The sequence below is a fragment of the Delphinus delphis genome, chromosome 11 (genome assembly GCF_949987515.2).
Source record: "Delphinus delphis chromosome 11, mDelDel1.2, whole genome shotgun sequence".
NCBI lineage: Eukaryota > Metazoa > Chordata > Mammalia > Artiodactyla > Delphinidae > Delphinus > Delphinus delphis.
In genome coordinates this window covers 20645320-20665808 of record NC_082693.1, presented here as the reverse complement: position 1 = coordinate 20665808, position 20489 = coordinate 20645320, and the positions used below count along the sequence as shown (strand labels likewise).

The 20489-nt window shown below is 37.7% G+C and overlaps 1 protein-coding gene across 2 annotated transcripts in view; it reads left to right on the top strand.

Annotated features, from left to right (window-relative positions):
• DNAI7 (dynein axonemal intermediate chain 7) overlaps positions 1–20489 on the top strand; it is a 74307-nt gene that overhangs the window by 40645 nt on the left and 13173 nt on the right. The window contains exon 10 of one of the 2 annotated variants that reach the window (XM_060024455.1): positions 20232–20307. The exons of the other annotated variant lie outside the window; for it this stretch is intronic. Within the exon in view, the coding sequence (XP_059880438.1) occupies positions 20232–20307 (76 nt within the window). The remainder of the gene's footprint in view (positions 1–20231; positions 20308–20489) is intronic. 2 annotated transcript variants of the gene reach the window in all.

Below are 20489 nucleotides of genomic sequence, written 5' to 3'. Positions count from 1 at the left end.
AGACATTTCTCCAAAGAAGACATACAGATGGCCAAGAAGTACATGAAAAGCTGCTCAGCATCACTAATTATTAGAGAAATGTAAATCAAAACTACAATGAGATATCACCTCACACCAGTTAGACTGGGCATCATCAGAAAATCTACAAACAACAAATGCTGGAGAGGGTGTGGAGAAAAGGATACCCTCTTGCACTGTTGGTGGGAATGTAAATTGATACAGCCACTATGAAGAACAGTATGGAGGTTCCTTAAAAAACTAAAAATAGAATTACCATATCATCCAGCCATTCCACTACAGAGGAAACGATAATTCAAAAAGACACATGCACCCCAATGTTTATTGCAGCACTATTTACAATAGCCAGGTCATGGAAGCAACCTAAATGCCCATCGACAGACGAATGGATAAAGAAGATGTGTTACGTATATATAATGGAATATTACTCGGCCATAAAAAGGAACGAAATTAGGTCATTTGTTGAGACATGGATGGATCTAGAGACTGTCATACAGAGTGAAGTAAGTCAGAAAGAAAAACAAATATCGTATATTAACGCATATATGTGGAACCTAGAAAAATGGTACAGATGAACTGGTTTGCAGGGCAGAAATTGAGACACAGATGTAGAGAGCAAATGTATGGACACCAAGGGGGGAAAACGGGTGTGGTGGTGGTGGTGTGATGAATTGGGCGATTGGGATTGACATGTATACACATCAGTGTATGTGTATACACTGATGTGTATAAAATTGATGACTAATAAGAACCTGCTGTATAAAAAAAAAAAGAACTCATACAAATTGGTAAGACAATTTCCTAATATAAAATTAGGCAAAGGGCTTGAGTAGACAGATGAGAAGAGAAATGCAACTAGTCAATAAAAATATGAAAAAATAACCAAATAAATAATCAAATTCGAACCGACATTGTATCACTTCTTATCAGATTGAGCATGAGAGGTTGCAGGCGTTTTCACATACTGTTGTTAAAAAATTTGTACAGTCTTAAGGGAAATTTGGTACTATGCAAATGTACCTATTAGTGATTTTAATTTTAGTGATTTATTATTATGAAATAATAGAACAAGTAAATAAAAATGAATGCTACAATGTTCATTGAAGTTTTTTTGTATTAGCGAATATAGTCCACAGATTAGTTATAAAATATCCAGTCAAGTAGTAGCCTTTCAAAATGATGATATAGACTTTATATCCTTTTTTTAATTAAAAAAACTTTTATTGGGATATACCTGACATACGGCATTATATTAGTTTCAGGTGTACAACACAATGATTTGATATTTCTATATACTGTGAAATAATCCCCATAATAAGTTGAGTTAACATTCATCATCACATATAGCTGCAGTTCTTTTCTTATGATGAGAACTTTTAAGATCTCTCTTACCAACTTTCAAATATAAAATACAGTATTATTGACTATAGTCACCATGTTGTACATTTCAACCCAAGAATTTATTTATTTATAACCGGAGGTTTGTACCTTTTGGCCACCTTCACCCATTTTGTCCACCTCCACCCCTGAGACTGGCAACCACCAATCTGTTCCCTGTATCTGAGTTCACTTGTTTTTTTTTAGATTCCACAAAAAAGTGAGGTCATATGGTATTTGTCTTTCTCTGTCTGACGTTTCACGTAGCATAATCCCTCAGGGTCCACCATGTTGTCTCAAATGGCAAGATTTCCGTATTTTTTATGGCTGAATATTATTCCATTATCTCTATATATCACATTTTCTTTATCCATTCATCCATTGATGAACTCTTACATTGCTTCCATGTCTTGGCTATTGTGAATAGCGCTGCAGTGAACATGGAGGTACATACATCTTTTCGAGTTAGTATTTTTGTTTCCTTCAGATAAATATCCAAAAGTGGAATTGCTGGATCATATGGTAGTTTTATTTTTAATTGTTTTGAAGAAACTCCATAATGTTTTCCATAGTGGCTGCACCATTTTACATTCCCACCAACAGTGCACAAGGATTCCCTTTTCTCCACATTCTCACCAGCACTTATTTCTTGTCTTTTTGATAATAGCTGTTCTAACAGGTGATATTTCATTGTGGTTTTGATTTGCATTTCCCTGATGACTAGTGATGTTGAGCACCTTTTCATGTGCCTTTTGGCCATCTGTATGTCTTCCTTTGAAAAATGTCTATTCATATCCTCTGCCCATTTTTTATTTGGAATGTTGGGCATTTTGCTTTTTGTTTGTTTGTTTGTCTGGCTGCATTGGGTCTTCATTGCTGTGCGCGGGCTTTCTCTAGTTGCAGCGAGTGGGGGCCACTTCTCATTGTGGTGCACGGGATTCTCAGTGTGGTGGCTTCTCTTGTTGCAGAGCACAGGCTCCAGGCGTACGGGCTGAGTAGTTGTGGCTTACAGGCTTCAGAGCTCAGGCTCAGTGGTTGTGGAGCACGGGCTTATTTGCTCCATGGCATGTGGGACCCTCCCGGACCAGAGATCAAACCTGTGTCCCCTGCATTGGCAGGCAGATTCTTAACCACTGCACCACCAGGGAAGCCCCATTTTTGCTATTGAGTTGTATGAGTTCTTTATGCATTTTGAATATTAACTTCTTATCAGATATTTGATTTGCAAATATTTTCTCACATTTGGTAGGTTGCCTTTTCATTTTGTCAGTTGTTTCTTCTGCTGTGTAGAAGCTTTCTAGTTCGATGTTGTCCCACTTGTTTATTTTTGCTTTTGTTATATTTGCTTTTGGTGTCAAATCCAAAAAATCATCGCCAAGACTGATGTCAAGGAATTTACCCCACCTATGTCTTCTTTTAGGAGTTTTGTGGTTTCAGATCTATGTTCAAATGTTTAATCCATTTTGAGGTAATTTTCGTTTATAATATAAATAGTGGTCTCAACCACATTCATTACACCACCACACAACTTGCAATAGATTTGGCAATAGCAGTCCCTTTATGAGCAGGAACTGTAATTATGCTTCCACCATAAAACAAAAGCATCTCTAGCCCACTTTCTACCACAAGGAACACCAATTTCTCTTTTCCCTGTGCTAGTAATTATTGAAACTGTTGGCTTATTTGTCCAACCAATGGCCCTAGCTGTATGACTAATGACTAATATCACAGCTGGCCATCTATTAATTTATTTAATTGAAGGGGCAACCCTGGCCCTAATAAGCATTATCCCTACCACAGCCTTCATTACATTTGTTATTCTCATTCTACACAACGATCCTTGAATTTGCAGCAGCCCTTATTCAAGCTTACATATGCACCCTGCTAGTAAGCCTCTGCCTACACAATGACACATAATGACCCACCAAACCCATGCATTCCATATAGTAAATCCCAGCCCCTGACCTCTTACAGGAGCCCTCTCAGCCCCTCACAGAGCATCTGGTCTAGTCATATGATTCCATTTAAACTCAACATTTTTATTACCCTTGGGCTTATTAACCAACATCCTAACAATGTATCAATGATGACATCATCCAAAAAAGTTTCATTACTTGTATTTATCACATTCTAACTTCCCCAACTAAACACACAGAAAAATCAAGTCCTTACAAATGTGGATTTGACACTATAGGATCAGCATGCCTACGCTTTTTCATAAAATTTTTCAGTGTCCATTATGGTTCTCCTCTTTGACCTAGAAATGATCCTTCTGCCCCTACCTTCAGCGTCCCAAACAAACAATCTAATAACAATACTCATTATAGCGCTACTCCTAGCAATACGTTTAGCCTACAAGCGGACTCAAAAGGGGTTAGAGTGGACCAAATATGATAGTTTAAATTAAAGCAAAGTATTTTGGCTCATTAAATTATGATTAAATTCATAATTATCAAGTTCCTTTTGTCTACGTAAATATTCTAGCATTTACAGTTTCCCTTAGGGAGTATTAACATACCAATTCCACTTAATATCCTCCCTACTATTTCTGGAAGGAATAATATCATTATTCATTATGGCAACCCTAGACATCCATTTCCCTCTAGCTAGCATAAGACCCATCATCTTACCAGTTTTCACAGCCTGCAAAGCCGCACTAGGATTATCCCTGCTAGTAATAGTATCAAACAGCTATGATATTGATTATGTACAAGATCTCAACCTTCTCCAATTTTAAAAATTATTATGCCACCTATTATATTAATACCACTAATATGATTATTAAAAATATATAATTTGAATTAATACCACCACTTTCAGTTTACTAGTTTTATTAGCATATTCCTTCTTAACCAATTTAATGACAACAGCCTTAACTTTTCATTAATCTTCTCTGATTCTCTATCAGCACTTTTACTTTGACATGACTCATCACTAATACTCATAGCCAGCCAATTCCTCCTATCTAAAGAATCACTAGCTCAAATCACTGCCCCTATATATCACTATACTATTTATGCTACAGATATTCCTAATTATAACTTTCACTGCCACAGGATTGATTTGATTCTATTCTTATTCGAAAAAACACTAGTCCCAGCATTAATTACTCTCTCTTGCTGAGGAAACCAAACAGAACTACTCACTGCAGGAATTTACTTTTTATTTTACGCACTAGTATGATCTTTTCCACTTCTAGTTGCTCTAGTATATATCCAAAATATTATAGGTTCATTAAACTTTGTAATAATCCAGTACTGAGCCCAAACAATACCTAACTCTTGATTCAATATTTTCCTCTGATTAGCATGCATGATAGCTTTTACAGTAAAAAATGCCCCTCTACAGATTACACCTCTGATGGCCAAAGGGGCATGTAGAATTCCCACTTCCAGATCTGTAGTTCTTGCAGCTGTACTACTCAAACTTGGTGGCTATGGTATACTACAAATCACAATAATCCTAAACCCCTTAAACTACATAGTGGATCCATCCCTTATATTATCCTTATGAGGAATAATTATAACCAGCTTAATCTGTTTGCACCAAACAGACTTAAAATCACTCATCAGATACTCCTCCGTTAACCACGTGGCACTTGTCATTGTAGCTATCCTCATCCAAACACCTTGAAGTTTTGTAGAGGCTACCACCCTAATAATTGCCCATGGCCTCACACCATTTTTACTATCTGACATCTTTTCATGTGCTTGTGGACCATGTGTATGTCTCATCTGGAGAAAGGTCTATTCAAGTCCTTTGTCCATTTAAAAAATTGGCTTCTTTGTCTTTTGTTGATGAGTTGTAAAAGTTCTTGATATATTCTGGTTAACAGACTTTTACCAGATCTATTAAAATGTGCAAATATTTTCTTCCATTCTGTGGGCTTTCTTCCACTTTCTGGATAGTGTCTTTTGATGCACAAAAGTTTTTAATTTTGAGAAAATCCAATTTATCTATTTTTTTCTTTCATTGCCTGTGCCTTGGTGTCAGATCTAAGAAACCATTGCTAAATCCAAGGTCATGAAGATTTATCCCCATGTTTTCTTCTAGAGTTTATACAGTCATTCCTCGGTATCCATGAAGGAATGGTTCCAGGACTTCCCTGTGGATACCAAAATTCACAGATGGTCAAGTCCCTTATATAAAATAGCATAATATTTGCATATATCCTACACACATATTCCCATATACTTTAAATCATCTCAAGATTACTTATAATACCTAATACAATGTAAATGTTATATAAATAGTTGTAAATATGTTGTAAATGCTACGTAAATAGTTACCAGCAAGGCAAATTCAAGTTTTTCATTTTGTAACCTTCTAGAATTATTTTTTGGAATATTTTTGATCCACAATTGGTTGAATTTGTGGATGCAGAACCCACATATATGGAGGGCTGACTAAGCCTTTTGTCTATTTTGAGTTAATTTTTGTATGTGGTATGAGGTAAGAGTCCAATTTCATCCCTCGGTACATAGATAGCCAGTTGCCTAGCACCATCTGTTGACAAGATCATTCTTTCCCCAGTTTAATGTTTTCCACCCTTGTCAAAAGTCAATTGACTATAGATGGATGTGTTTATTTCTCAGTTTTCCATTCAATTCCACTGATCTATATGTATATCTCTATGCCGCTATCACAATGTTTTATTTACTGTTGCTGTGTACTAACATGTGAAATTGGGAAGCGTGAGCCTCCAACTTTGATTTTTGAGATTGTTTTGGCTCTTTGGGGTCCCTTGAAATTTCATATGAATGTTAGGATAAGCTTGTGTATTTCTTCCCAAAAGCCTTCAGGAATTTTCATAGGAATCACATTGAATCTGTAGACCGCATTATGTACTATTACCACCTTAACAATATTAAGTCTTTCCGTCACCATGGGATGTCTTCACATTATTTAGGTTTTCTTTCATTCCTTTCAGCTATGTTTTATGATTTTCAGTGTACAGTCTTGCACCTTGATTAAATCTATTCCTAAGTATTTTATTGGTGTTGACATTATTTAAAATGTAACTGTCTTCTTAAATTCCTTTTGAGAATATTCATTGCTAGTACATACAAATAAACAGATTTTTGTGTATTGATATTTTGTCCTCTAACTTTGCTGATATTAGTTGACTAGCTCAAATAATTTTTCTGTTGATTCTTTGGAAACATATATGTAAGATGCTGTCATCTGTGTCTGTGAATAGATATGGTTTTACTTTCTCCTTTCATATGTGGATGCCTTTTATGTTTTTCCTCATTGCTCTGGGTAGAATTTCCAGTACCATATTGTAACAATGGTGAAAGCCAACAACGTGGCCTTGTTCCTGAATTCAGGAATAAACCTTTCAGTCCTCAACATTGAGCATGATATTCCTGTGTGTTTTGTCTAATGCTTTGTATCATATCGAATGAATGTCCTTTTCCTCCTACTTTTGTGTTTATATGATGAAATTGCACTTGCATTTGTTTAAAGCTTTTTCTGCATCAAGTTACATGATCATGCAATAATTGTCATGTATTACACTACATGGTTTTAATTTAATAATCTATAACATCGCTTGGTTCAGTATATTAACAACCTGGAATTTCTGGTGTAGAGACACTTGCTTTTGGTGCATAATCTTTTCAATATGCTGTTGGTTTCATATGTCTATTGTGAAGGATTCTTACATCTATATTTAGAAGGAGTGTTGATCTGTAGTTTTCTTTTTATAATGTCTTTGTATGATTTGATTAGATTGGGGTTGGTGTCAGTGGTTCAGAGCAGGGGTCCCCAACCCGCGGGCCACGGACTGCTACTGGTCTGCTGCCTGTTAGGAACCGGCTGCACAGCAGGAGGTGAGCGGCAGGTAAGCAAGCCAGGCTTCATCTGCCTCTTGCCATTGCTCCCCAGTGCTTGCATTACCGCCTGAACCATCCCCCCCCGCCCCCCTTCCCCTTCCCGTCCATGGAAAAATTGTCTTCCACGAAACCGGTCCCTGGTGCCAGAAAGGTTAGGAACAGCTGGTTTAGCAGACTAAGGCTAGGGCTGGGGCTGGTATGGGAGCTGACCTGGGGCTGGGTTAAGGTTAGAGTTTATGGTTATAGTATATGGTTTATAATTTATGGTTTATATTTTAGTTATGGTTATAGTTAATGGTTATGGTTGATGGCTTATGGATGTGGTTTCTGGTTATGTATATTGTTTCTGGTTATCAATTATGGTTTGTGGTTCTGATTTCAGTTTCTGGTTATAATTTATGGATTATGGTTCTGGTTTCAATTTCTGGTTATGGTTATGGTTTATGACTATAGCTATATGGTTATATGACTTTATGGCTTTTTGGTTAAGGTCAAGTTAGGGTTTATAGTACAGGTAAGGTTATAGGTATGAGCCAGGGATTAGGTTTGGGGTTTGGGTTTGGGTGGAGGGCCTGGGTTACGAGTTAGGGTTAGGGTTTTTCTTTGTAAATCTGCCTAAAGCTTTGTCAATTTTGTTTATCTTTGCCAAAAAAAAAGCTCTTAGTTTTATTGATCTTTTTGTGGTCTTTTTAGTCTCTATTTCATTTATTTCTGCTCTGATCTTTGTTATTTCCTTCCTTCTACTAATTTTGGGCTTCCTTCGTTCTTTTTTTTTTTTTTTTTTTTTTTTTGCGGTACGCAGGCCTCTCACTGCTGTGGCCTCTCCCATCGCGGAGCACAGGCTCCAGACGCGCAGGTTCAGCAGCCATGGTTCACGGAACCAGCCGCTCCGCGGCATGTGGGATCCTCCCGGACCGGGGCACGGACCCGCGTCACCCGCATCGGCAGGCGGACTCTCAACCACTGCACCACCAGGGAAGCCCTCATTTGTTGTTTTTCTAGTTTCTTGAGGTGTAAAGTTAGGTAGTTTATAGATCTTTTTTGTTTCTTGATGTAGGCATTTATCGCTGTGAAATTCTGTCTTACAGCCTCTTAAGCCTCTTACAGCCTTATCCCGTAAGTTTTGATATATTTTATATTTCCATTTTCATTTGTCTCGAGATATTTTTTTGATTTCTTCTTTGACCTGTTGGTTGTCCAGTAGCATGTTGTTTAAGCCCCACATGTTTGTGAATTTTCTAGTGTTTTTCTTGTAACTGTATTCTAGTTTCATACCATTGTTGGTATGAATCATATCAAGCATCCGAAAAGATGCTTGATATGATTCCAGTTTTCTTAAATTTATTAAGATTTGTTCTGTGGCCTAACATATGATCTACCCTGGAGAATGTTCCATGTGCACTTGAGAAAGAAGGGTATTCTGTTGCTTTTGGATGAAATATTCTGTACATGTCTGTTAAGTCTATCTTGTCTAATGTGTTGTTTAAGGCCAATGTTTTCTTACTGGTTTCTGTCTGGATGATCTATCCATTGATGAAAGTAGGGTGTTAAAGTCTCCTACTACTATTGTATTGCTTTCTGTTTCTCCCTTTATGTCTGTTTGCTATATGTATTAGGTGCTCCTATGTTGGGTGTGTGAATATTTACAAATGTTATATTCTTTTATTAGATTAACTCCTTTATCATTATGTAATGACCTTCTTTGTCTTTTATTACACCCTTTTTCTTAAAGTCTATTTTTGGCGATAAAAGTATAGCTGCCCCAGCTTTCTTTTGGTTTCTGTTTGCATAGAATATCCCTTTTTATCCTTTCACTTGCAGTCTGTGTGTCTTTATATTTAAAGTGAGTCTCTTACAGGCAGCACATTGCTGGGTCTTGTGTTTTTATCCATTCAGCCAGTCTGTGTCTTTTGATTGGAGAATTTACCCCATGTACATTTAAGGTATTTATTGATAGGTATATACCTACTGCCATTGTGGTCATTGTTTTCTGGATGTTTTGTAATTCCTCTGTTCCTTTCTTCTTTTCTTGTTCTCTTTCTTTGCGATTTGATGATTTTCTGTACTGGTATGCTTAGATTCTTTTATCTTTGTCTTTTGTGTATTTACAATAGGTTTTTTGCTTTGTGGTTACCACAAGACTTACATAAAACAACTTATATTTATAACAATCTATTTTAAATTGATAGCAATTTAAGTTTGAATGTATTCTAAAGCTCTACACTTTTACCCCCCACCACGTTTTATGTTTTTGATGTCATAATTTACATATTTTTATCTTGTGTTATTCTCAACAAAATATTGTAGTTATATTTATTTTTACTACTTTGTCTTTTAACATTCATACTAGCTTTATAAGTGATTAACCCACCATTTTTACAACATTATTCTGAATTTTACATATATTTTTCTTTATACTTTCATATGTTTTCCTGTTACTAATTAGCACCCTTTCATTTCAGTTTAAAGAAGTCCCTTTAACATTTCTTGTAAGACTGGTCTAGTGATGATGAACTCCTTTAGCTTTTGCTTGTCTGGAAAACTCTTTTTCTGTTCTTCAAGTCTGTATGAAAACACTGACGGGTAGAGTATTCTTGCTTCGGTTTTTGTGTTTGTTTGTTTTTTTTCTTTTAGCTTATTGAATACATTATGCCACTCCCTTCTGGCCTGTAAATTTTCTGCTGAAAAATATACTGGTAATCTTATGGGGGTTCCCTTGTATGTAAAAAGTTGCTTTTCTCCTGATGTTTTTTAAGATTCTTCCTTGTCTTTAACTTTTGACACTTTAATTATAAAATGTCTGCGTGTGGGTTTCTTTGAATTTATCTTTTTTGGTACTCTCTGAGCTTCCTGGATCTGAATGTCTGTTTCCTTCCCCAGGTTGGGAAGTTTTCATCCATTATTTTTCAAATAAGTTTTCTGCCCCCTTGTCTCTCTCTTCTCCTTCTGGGACCCCCATAATGCAAATGTTGGTCTGCTTGATGTTGTTCCATAAGTCTCTTAAGCTATCTTTCATTTTTCTTTTTGCTTGGGTGAGTTCTACTGCCTTGTCTGTGAGTTCTCAGATCGTTTTGTCTAGCTTTATCTAATCTGCTATTGAATTTCTCTATTGTACTTTTCAGTTCAGTTATTGTATTCTTTGGCTCTGTGACTTCTATTTGGTACATTCTTATATTTTATCTTTGTTGAAATTCTCAGTATGTTCCTTTATTCTTCTCCTAGGCTCAGTTAGCATCTCTACAACCATTGTTCTGAGATCTTTATCAGGTAAATCACTCATCTGTTTCACTAAGGTCTTTTTCTGAGGTTTTATCTTGTTCTTTTGTTTGGAATATATTCGTCTGTTTCTTCACTTTTCTTGACTCTCTGTATTGGTTAGATAAAACAGCCACCTCTCCCAGTATTGAAGGAGTAGTCTAGTGTAGGAGATGAAATATATCCTTCAACACTACCTTGGTTGTCTCTCAATTCTTTGTGATTGTCCAAGCACCTACTTTATTTTTAGTGGCTCCCAATTGTTGAGGCTGTGCCAAGACCTGTCAGTGTCCCAAAAGGAAGGAGGAGCTCAGTGAACACCTAGGTCCAGGCTGATTGGAAGCCAGACCTTCAAGCAACAAATTTTAAAGTGTACAAGTATGCATCTTTCAGGGGAGGACTGGGAGATAGTCTTCTGGGATCTTCTGCTCCCTCTGAGCTGAGCCTTGAGGTGATAGCCAGTTAAGAACTGTTTCTTTCTTTGCTACCATCCTGTTGAACTCATGAATGCAAGCTCTGCTGGCCACCAGAACCAGGCAATCAAGGGCCAGGCCCTGGGCAGCCGCCAGCAAAACCAGGGTACCAAATGTAGAAACCAGGGCACCAGACACATGTAGAAGCTTCCCCTGGGAAACACTGGTGCTCAAGAGAGATAGTGCCTTCCTTCTGAGGTCTCTAGGGAAGATTACAGTGGGCCCTTAGATGTGTGTTCAGTTAGAAGCCTACCCCTCAAGCCACAGCTATGAAGATAAACTAATAGGCCTCTTTCACAGAAAGACTGAGCTCCTGGGTGTGTCGCCTCTCTGCTGTGCCCTGGGGGTGGTAGCCAGTTAAGAGCTCTTTCTTCATTTGTTTCAGTCCCTGGGACCTGTGAATGTGAGCCCCACCGGCCACCAGAGACAGGTGAGCAAGAGGTGTCCGCTGGGTGATACAAGCTCCTTTTTGGGAGATCCTGGTGATCTGGGCCAAAATAGAAGGAGAGCACAAAGATATGGTACCTGCTGGCCTCTTGTTTTTGGAGAGTAATTCAGTAGGCCCCCTAGCTGTGTGTTAAATAGTAGATGCCTACCCCTCAGGCCTACGCCTTAAGATAATCAAATAAGCCTCTTTCACAGAAAGTCGGGTTGCTTTTCAGTTGGCCACCTCTGCCCTGGGCCCTGGGGCAGGTGAGTCTGCACACAGGGGCCTTTTAAAAACTTCTTCTCAGTTTGCATAGCCTTCTGGGTCTGGTGGAAGCAAGCCCTCTTGACTTTCAGAGCTAGATGTTTTGGGGGCTAGTTTCTCAGGTGCAAGTCTTAAAAGTTGAGGCCTGACGTGCAGTTCAAACTCTTTGTTCCTTGGGGAGAAGCTCATGTTTGTAAGTTCCCTCCTGATTGTGATTTGCTGTACAGGGGTGGGTTTATGGCGAGATTGTGTCCCAGCCTCTCCTACCTGCTTCTGTATGGGCTTTTTCCCATTCACCCGATGTGTAGGAGTCACTCAGCTAGTTTTCGGGGTTTTTTCAGAGAAAATTGTTCCGTATGCAGCTGTAGATTGAATGTGTTTGTGGGAGGAGGTGGCTTCAGGATATTCCTACATCGCCATCTTGGACTAGAACGTATATACTTTTATATGGGAAAATACCTAAGATGCATTGTTAAGATATTTTTTTCAAGATACAAAACTATATTTGCAATAGGGTTCTGTTTTTGTAAGGGAAAAAAAATACTTATTTGTGAAATCGTAGAAAACAATCTGGCAGCCTGCTTATCCAAACAGTGGCTATCTTGGAGCGGCGGGGAGGGAGTGTGAGAAGGATGGGATGATGATATACTATCAGTGATATTTTATTCTCTTTACAGTTCTATATTGTTTGAATTTTCAATAAATATTCTGTCCTTGTGAAATTCCCTTCCTCCCGTCATCCTCATCCACTTTACCTAACATCTACTTGTCTTTTAAGACTTAACCTTTGTTGACAAAAATTCAATTAACAATCAAGTTAAGAAGAAAAAATAGAATTTTATTTGAGCCAAACTGAGAATTATAACCTGGGAGACAGACTCTCAGGAGGTCTGAGAACTGTTCCACTTGTTAGAAGTCGAAGGCACAGTCATATACATTTTCAAGACAAAGGATTGTACATCAAAATCACACACTGACATTTTACATAAAGTTCACCAAAGATACATAATCCAGGTAAGCATGTACAAAGTGAGCAGTAAATCACCGTGACCCCTTACAGAGTTGTGAAAGAATGCTAATCTAAGAAGTTACTTTGCTGACATGAGAAGAAAGGATAAAAACATTGATCTTTGTGGCAGGCGTTCCCACCTTTGAGGATGTCTGGCTAATGTATAACTCAGATGCACATTGTACGTTAGGGAGGGCCCAATACAGGCAGGGAATATGTTATGCTTAAATTTTCTTGTCCTGCTTTAAAATATAAATTTTATTTTATCACTTCCAATTTTACCTCCACAAAGTTCTCCCCTTATTTTCAGGCTAAATTAGATGTATCTTTACTATGCTTTTATCATTCTGTTTAATTATTAAAATTCTTAATTTAAACACTGAATTATGATCTCGAGGACGAGGATAAGGATATTCATATTTAGGATATGAATCATTTAGGAGGATAAGGATAGATTTCATATTTACAGTAAGCACAGGGCCTGGTACGCGATAGAATTTCGATAAATGTTTATTGAATGAATGAAGGAATAAGCGAATGAATGGACGGTTAAGTGATTAAACGTAGGCCCTAACTTGAGTCTGATTTGTTGTGAACAACCTGTGTAAGAACAATCACTCGTATCAAAGAATTCAACCAGTCCCCACATTAAAATTATCCTGTGTTTTTGAGACACTTAAGACTCTCAGTTCCAGTTGGGTGTGCTGGGAACCATTTCTGTCACTTTAGGGAATCTACAAGCTTGTCAGTAGGGATTCTTGGGACCCTCTCCTCAGCAGTTGTGCCCTGGGGTGATCTGGCCTAGTACAGGTGGTGATAGGAAGGCTTCACTTCCAACCCCACAGCGGCCTCAGGAGAAGTGTGCTTCTTGCAGTCCGGTTGGAACTCAGAATGTGAAGCAATATTTATGGGCAGTGGTGAGATTTGTATTCCTTTATAATCACGGCAAAATAGAAACTATCATAACCTTAAATGTCACTCATAACACTGTTTTCTTGGTATGGTAAAATATGGTATACATTTTTTAAACTGGCATATAAATTGATGAAATTTAACTTGTATGTGTATGTGTATATGTGTTTGTGTGAGTGTGTGTAAATTAGGGACTATCTGTAGGATCAGTAGGCAAATTTACTGTGTTTTGGCTTTAGAGGAAGAGATTTCTCTATTTTTAAAATTTTTTCTTTAGGATAAGCTGCTTATTTTTATAATTTTAGGTTGGCATATTGTAATATAATATTACATTTCTTGTATCTTTTTAATAAATTTGGAGGCTGATTGCAAGGCAAATATTAGTATAATAATGCAGGATCTATGGCCCAAAATACTTGAATTATGCTTGATATGTGATGTGATTACAAATACCAAGTATTTAGTACTTTGTTAGTTTAAAAATTAAATCTCTTAGGTTTAGAAGATGGTCCAAATTGTCTTTCTTTTTCATGGATCTATTAAGAATTTTGCCACTAGAGGGCTCTTAATACCATATTTTAGTTCATTTAAATGTGTAATAATAATATTTACAATAATGTTAGTATTGGCTAATACTGTCTTTCCAATTAATATATCTTAGAAAATTTTTCGAAAAGTCTAATTTCAGTGTAGCAAAATATGAGAAATGTTGCTTTTTAAAAATAATAATTATCTTCAGAAATAGTTTGGTGATCTAAGGGGCATGCATGATATAATGGACCTTTGAACTTTTTAAAGTTCAAGTTAAAACTAGTCTTTATCGGGCTTCCCTGGTGGCGCAGTGGTTAAGAATCCACCTGCCAATGCAGGGGACGTGGGTTCAAGGCCTGGTCCGGGAAGATCCTACATGCTGCGGAGTAACTAAGCCCATGCGCCACAACTACTGAGCCTGCACTCTAGAGCCCATGCACTCTAGAGCTACAACTACTGAGCCCGCGTGCCTAGAGCCCGTGCTCCGCAACAAGAGAAGCCATTGCAACGAGGAGCCTGCGCACCACAAGGAAAGTAGCCCCAACTCGCTGCAACTAGAGAAAGCCCCGCACAGCAACACAGACCCAGTGCGGCCAAAAATAAATAAGCAGATACCAGATTTAACATAAATATGAGTGTATATGTATTATATATTTAATATAAATATGAGTATATATAATATATAACACACATATGAAATATAAAATTTACTAAGTGCCTTTTATGAGGAATTTGACATGATTGTGGATAAGTGTAACAGTTACCGTACGTTTTGATGTTTGCAATGAGAGATATTAGGCATGGGAGTTAAGAGATCAAAATGAATTTAAAAAAAAAAAAAAACAGAATGAACAGACCGGAAGTCTTCTCTGATGAGGTAACCTTTGAGCTAAATCTTTTGATAGGCATGGAGGAGTTGAGATGGGAAGGAAAGGAAATTGTTCTGCTCAGAGGGAAAAGTGTGGAGGCATGAAATAAATAGCTTTAGAGATTCAGGGACTTCTTGGCATCATCATGGGTAAATTAAAAATCTATGAGGATAACCGACATGCAAAACCTAGCGTTAGCATTCATCACCCTTTAACTTCCTACAGACTTACTTCAGCCTGTTTCCCCGGTCATAGCCTGGACCTTGTTCTTATTTCTTTACTCATTCAGCAAATATTTATTGAATGCCTACCTCTATATGCCAGGCACTGTTCTGGCCCTCAGAGGGCAGTGGTAAAGGACAAATGAGATTCCTGCTCTCGCAATTTACTTGCAAGTCAGGAGAAACCAACAATAAATAAGAAAAAACTGGAAAATAGCAGATACTAATAAATGGCGTGCACAGAATTAATCAGGGTGGTAACTAGATTGGGTGTTTAGGGAGGGCTTGTATGATGAGTTATTATTTAAGCTGAAACCCAAATGACCAGAAGGAATCAGCTATGTAATTATTAGGGTAGAAATATTCTGATCTGAGGGTAAAATTACTGCAAAGGTCATAAGACAGGAGTGAAGCCCAGGAAGAAGGCCAGTGGACTGAGGTACAGTGGGCAAAGAGGAGAGTGACATGTGATGACGTCAGAGAGAAAAGCAGAAGCGAGGTGAAGCAGGGCTTTGTCGGCCAGAAGAAGAAGTTAAGATTTTATTGTAAATGCAGTAGGAAGGCATTAGAGGGCTCTAAGTATGAGAATGGCATGATTTATCACCTTGAAAGGTTATTCTGGCCATTACGTAGATTAAAAAATTGTGAGGGGCCAGAGTAGTAGCATGGTATTGAGTTCAGTAGTACTAGAAAGGCATGAGAAGTCATGGTGGCTCGGACAAAGGTGGTAGTAAGAGACATGGAAAGCTGGATATGTTTGGGAGGTAAAATAAACAAATCCTGCTGAGTTTTGATTTGGGGAATTAAGAAGATGGTAGCGCAATTTACTGAGATGGACAGGTATGGGCTGAATTGGTTGAGAGTGACAGAAACCAGAGGATTTGGGTGGGGACATGGTAAGTGTGGAACACACAAATGGAAATGTCAAGTAGGCAAACGTGAATCAGGAGTTCTGAGGAAGATCAGATCCAGCCACCGTGTGTGTGTGGACTGTGTCTTTCCAGTCTGTGGAGCAGCACAGTGTATGTGGTCTGAAGATCACCACTAGCATGGATTTGGGAACCAACGGCCTATAGATGGTATTAAAGCCACAGGAATGAATGAGGCTTCGGCCCACTCAGGGTAACCATTCTTACCTTTTGTACAAAATGAAGCATACGATGCTGAATTTTCAAAAGTCATCTTCAATTCCTTATCAAGAGCCAATTCCAACACTTTATTCTGAACCTGTAGTTAAATTATCTTTTGATGATGAAAACATTGGATTTCAGATCAATGAACTTCCTTTGTGTAGATATTCTCTTGACGGACAGTAAAATTCAAGACATTCTATCAAATCTGTACAGTATTCAGTACTGACATTTTGCGGATGTCCAATATCAAGATCACCTATTTCATTGATAATTTTTTAAATTTATTTATTTATGGCTGTGTTGGGTCTTCATTTCTGTGCGAGGGCTTTCTCTAGTTGTGGCAAGCGGGGGTCACTCTTCATCGCGGTGCATGGGCCTCTCACTATCACGGCCTCTCTTGTTGCAGAGCACAGGCTCCAGACGCGCAGGCTCAGTAATTGTGGCTCGCGGGCCCAGTTGCTCCGCGGCATGTGGGATCTTCCCAGACCAGGGCGCGAACCCGTGTCCCCTGCATTGGCAGGCAGACTCCCAACCACTGTGTCACCAGGGAAGCCCCATTGATAATTATTGATATCAAGTCTCCCATGTTCTCTTCTAATATTTTCATGATTTTTGTGGCTTTTGATTGGTTTAGTTATGCCTTCACATTTAAATCTTTTATCCATCTGGAATTTATTTTAGTGTAAAATGGGGAGAATCTAAATTTATTTTATTTCAGATTTTAGCCAGCTGTCTCAAAACACTTACCATATAAACGTAGGCTTTTTCTATTGATCTGAAATGCCATATGCTAAATTCCCAAGTGGATCCTGAGATCTGTTTCTGGAATTTCTAGTCTGTTTCCATGATCTTATTCATGACCCAGGTTATGTTTTTGTATCAAATTCAAATTACACATATATTAAAAGAATTTCCACACTACAATAACTGTACATTAATCAAGTTACAATGAAAAATTGCTTGTGTTCTGTGAAGTTCTTCCCTGTTATAAGCCAATTCCTATACCTGTTGAACCAAGGTGTCATTGAAAAGTTATACTTTAACTACCTTCTCTGCTTCATACTCTGTCAACATTTCCAGGCAAACAGTTTTAAGAAATGTTATTTTTTAGATAGATTTATTATAAATCTATAAATTTAGTGCAATTCAAATAAAAATTCCAGTTGGTAACTGTTGAGACTTGACAAAACACTATTAAAGTTTAGCTAGAAGAAAAAAAATACATGGAAAAATTTCTAAAACAATTATGATGAAAGAGGACTTTTCATTAGCAGATATAAACATGATATCAATATGAAGAAAGAAGTATTTTCTTTCGGTTACATTGCCAACAAACACAAGGAGTTTTAGAATGTATAAAACTATGAAGGCTTATAGTATCAATAAATGTGGTTTGGAGTTTAATTATTGTGCAGGAGTATGTGCTAGCTGCAATGACAGGAAAACATTCTAGAATAGTTATTAAGATTAAGGAACTTGCATCAGAATGTAAATTGACCCATTGCTTCCTTCCTCCAGAAGTCTAACTTCAAAAAGAGTCAATTGAACTAAAGAGTAACATAGAATTATAAAAATTATGAATTATATAAAGGCAATGTGTTGACTTAAATACAAGATTATTCTCTTATGTGATAATACGGACACTGATAAATTCTTGTTGTTGCATACTGAAGTACTGTGGTTATTAAGGGGAACGTTCTGTTGAGAAAGTCTAAATTCTTGGACTCCCTGCAAGGTAGAAAACCAGTTTGATCTACATGCTGAAGAATTCTCAACTCTTTGAAGATGTGAATTGGAAAGGCTGACTCACTTGTTGGTTTGACATCTTTGATATTATTGTTGGAGAAAATCCTTCCTGTAAGAAAGAAATGCAACTGGCTTTTTAATGGTAGATAATATCAAAGGCTGCCTAGATGTTCCATGGGCACCTCAAATGGAACATATCCACAATCAAATTCACTACTTTTTTTCCCCAAACCTATTCTTCCTTTTCTTTTCTTGGTAATTGTTACCACCATCCATCTTATTACCTAAGCCAAGCATCTGTAAATCAGTCTTTGCCTGTCCGTTGCCTTACTTCTATATCCAGTTGCCATCCAAGTTATGTTGATTTACTTCCTTATCATCTCTCACATATGCTCCTTCTAATGGTCCTGATTGCTTCTATCTTGAGTTAGGCCCTGATCCTCTTACCTTGCACTTCTTACTCTTTACAAAGCAATACATTCATCAGGTGGGCACCAGAATACTCTTTCCAAATGCAAATTTCTTCATGTTACTTTCCTAGTAAAAATCTTTTTGGGGCCCTCTTTTACCCACAGAGGAAGTTCTGGTCTTTAGAGTGGCATCCAAAGCTCTCCACAGGCTGGCCTGCCTCTCTCCAGCTTCAAATCTTTACACCCTCCCAGCCTGTCTCATTCCAACCATGCCTGACTACTCAGGGGTGCTTGTAACCCTGTTTTGCTTCATACCTTTCTGCCTTCACTCATTAAAATTCCCTCCCACCATTTTGGGGAAGACCTAATTATCTTTCAAGATTTAGTTCAAACTTTACCACCTTTGGGTAGCGTTTCCTTTTTTCACCACCCACAGACTATTTTTCCCACAGAATTAACTCTTCTTCCTTTCTGTTCTATTGTGGACCCCTTACTACACTACAGCACCCACGAATGGTATTATGCCTATTCGTTTGCCTGCTTTCCTAATAGACTGGCAGCTCCTTAAGTCAGGGACCTTGTCTTTTCTTTCCTTTTGCTTCTAGCATCTACGGATGCCTGTACAATTTAGGCACTCAATAAAAATTCTTTGAATGAATGAGTTAATAAGTGAGAAGTGTCAGAGGCCTGATGGAAAGAGCTGGCAGAGAATGCATAGTGTTAAAACTGGTCAAGAGGAAGATACAGGGCAATATCGTGATGAGAGTAGGGAAAAGATAATTTACTAAGGGGGACTTGGCTTTGTATGGTGGATGAGGGTGAGAGGCATGGTGGGATGAACTGGCATTAAGCTTCTGACTAGAATTCCGATATAAGGTTATTTTATTGCTGTAGAAAAGTACAGGTGGTATTTGAGATCAAATGGAGTTTGCTGGATGTGATCCAGTTTGCAAATATTAGCACACACATACCAAATTTTCATAATACTGCATTTATCTAGTACTTTACAGCGTACAAAATTCTTTACTTTTATTATTTTGTTTGACCCTTAGACCAGTCATCTCCCTAAGCTTCAGTTCCCTTCTTTGTAAAATGAAAATAATAGCTATCTCTTAGGATTGTTTACAAGAGGTATAATATGTCTGGCACACAGTTACATACCAAATGGGTTGTTAGATCAGGCATTTGAGGTCCATAATGGTTAAATGACTTGCTCAAGGTCACAAAGGTAAGTTAGTGGCAGATTTAAATATAAATTCCTATGTCCTCTTTTTGTAGTATTCTTTTTACTACACCAGGATGTAATGATATCTTCTACATCACTTGGTACATAGCATCTTTAATTCCCCTCAGAGGCTTACCCAAAAGCAGGCTTTGGAATTAGTCTATCAGAGAGTTTATTGCCAAAATCAAGCAAAATCTAAAACTTGGCTAAAACCAAAATGCAAATACAAAATTTTTATAGCTTGCATTGCTTCCTAGTCTCTCTATTTTACACTTAGGGGTTTTCAGCAAAGAATCTGAGCAGGCTAGCTCCTGCCCTTGTGAGGTTCTGTGGAGATGGGCTCTCATTTAAATTAATTTTTTAAATATTGTTTTTGAATCCAGTTTTAGGCCAGAGCAAGTGTCCATCTGAGGCCCTGGAATTAAGGTAGCAGAAATCTAGTGGGAACTGGAACAGGAAGAGAGTGAATCTGGGCTGCAGCAGACACTGACGATCACACGCATCTGTCCTTGTGTTCTCTGTAGAGTTCTGTCCAGGAAGAATCTGAAGCCACAAAATATGAACTGGAGATGAAATTATTAAGTGAAACAGTTTCAGCAGGTATTCCTCTAAATTACATTTTTAGAATTTAATTTTATTGGGATTTTTCTGCTTATAAAAGAAATGCAGGGACATTGTAAAAAAAAAAAAACTAGGATGTTGCAGAAGTATAAAGTGAAAATTCTTCCTCATCCCTCTTCTGATGTAACCAATGTTAACAACTTTTTAAAATTTGTGCAATC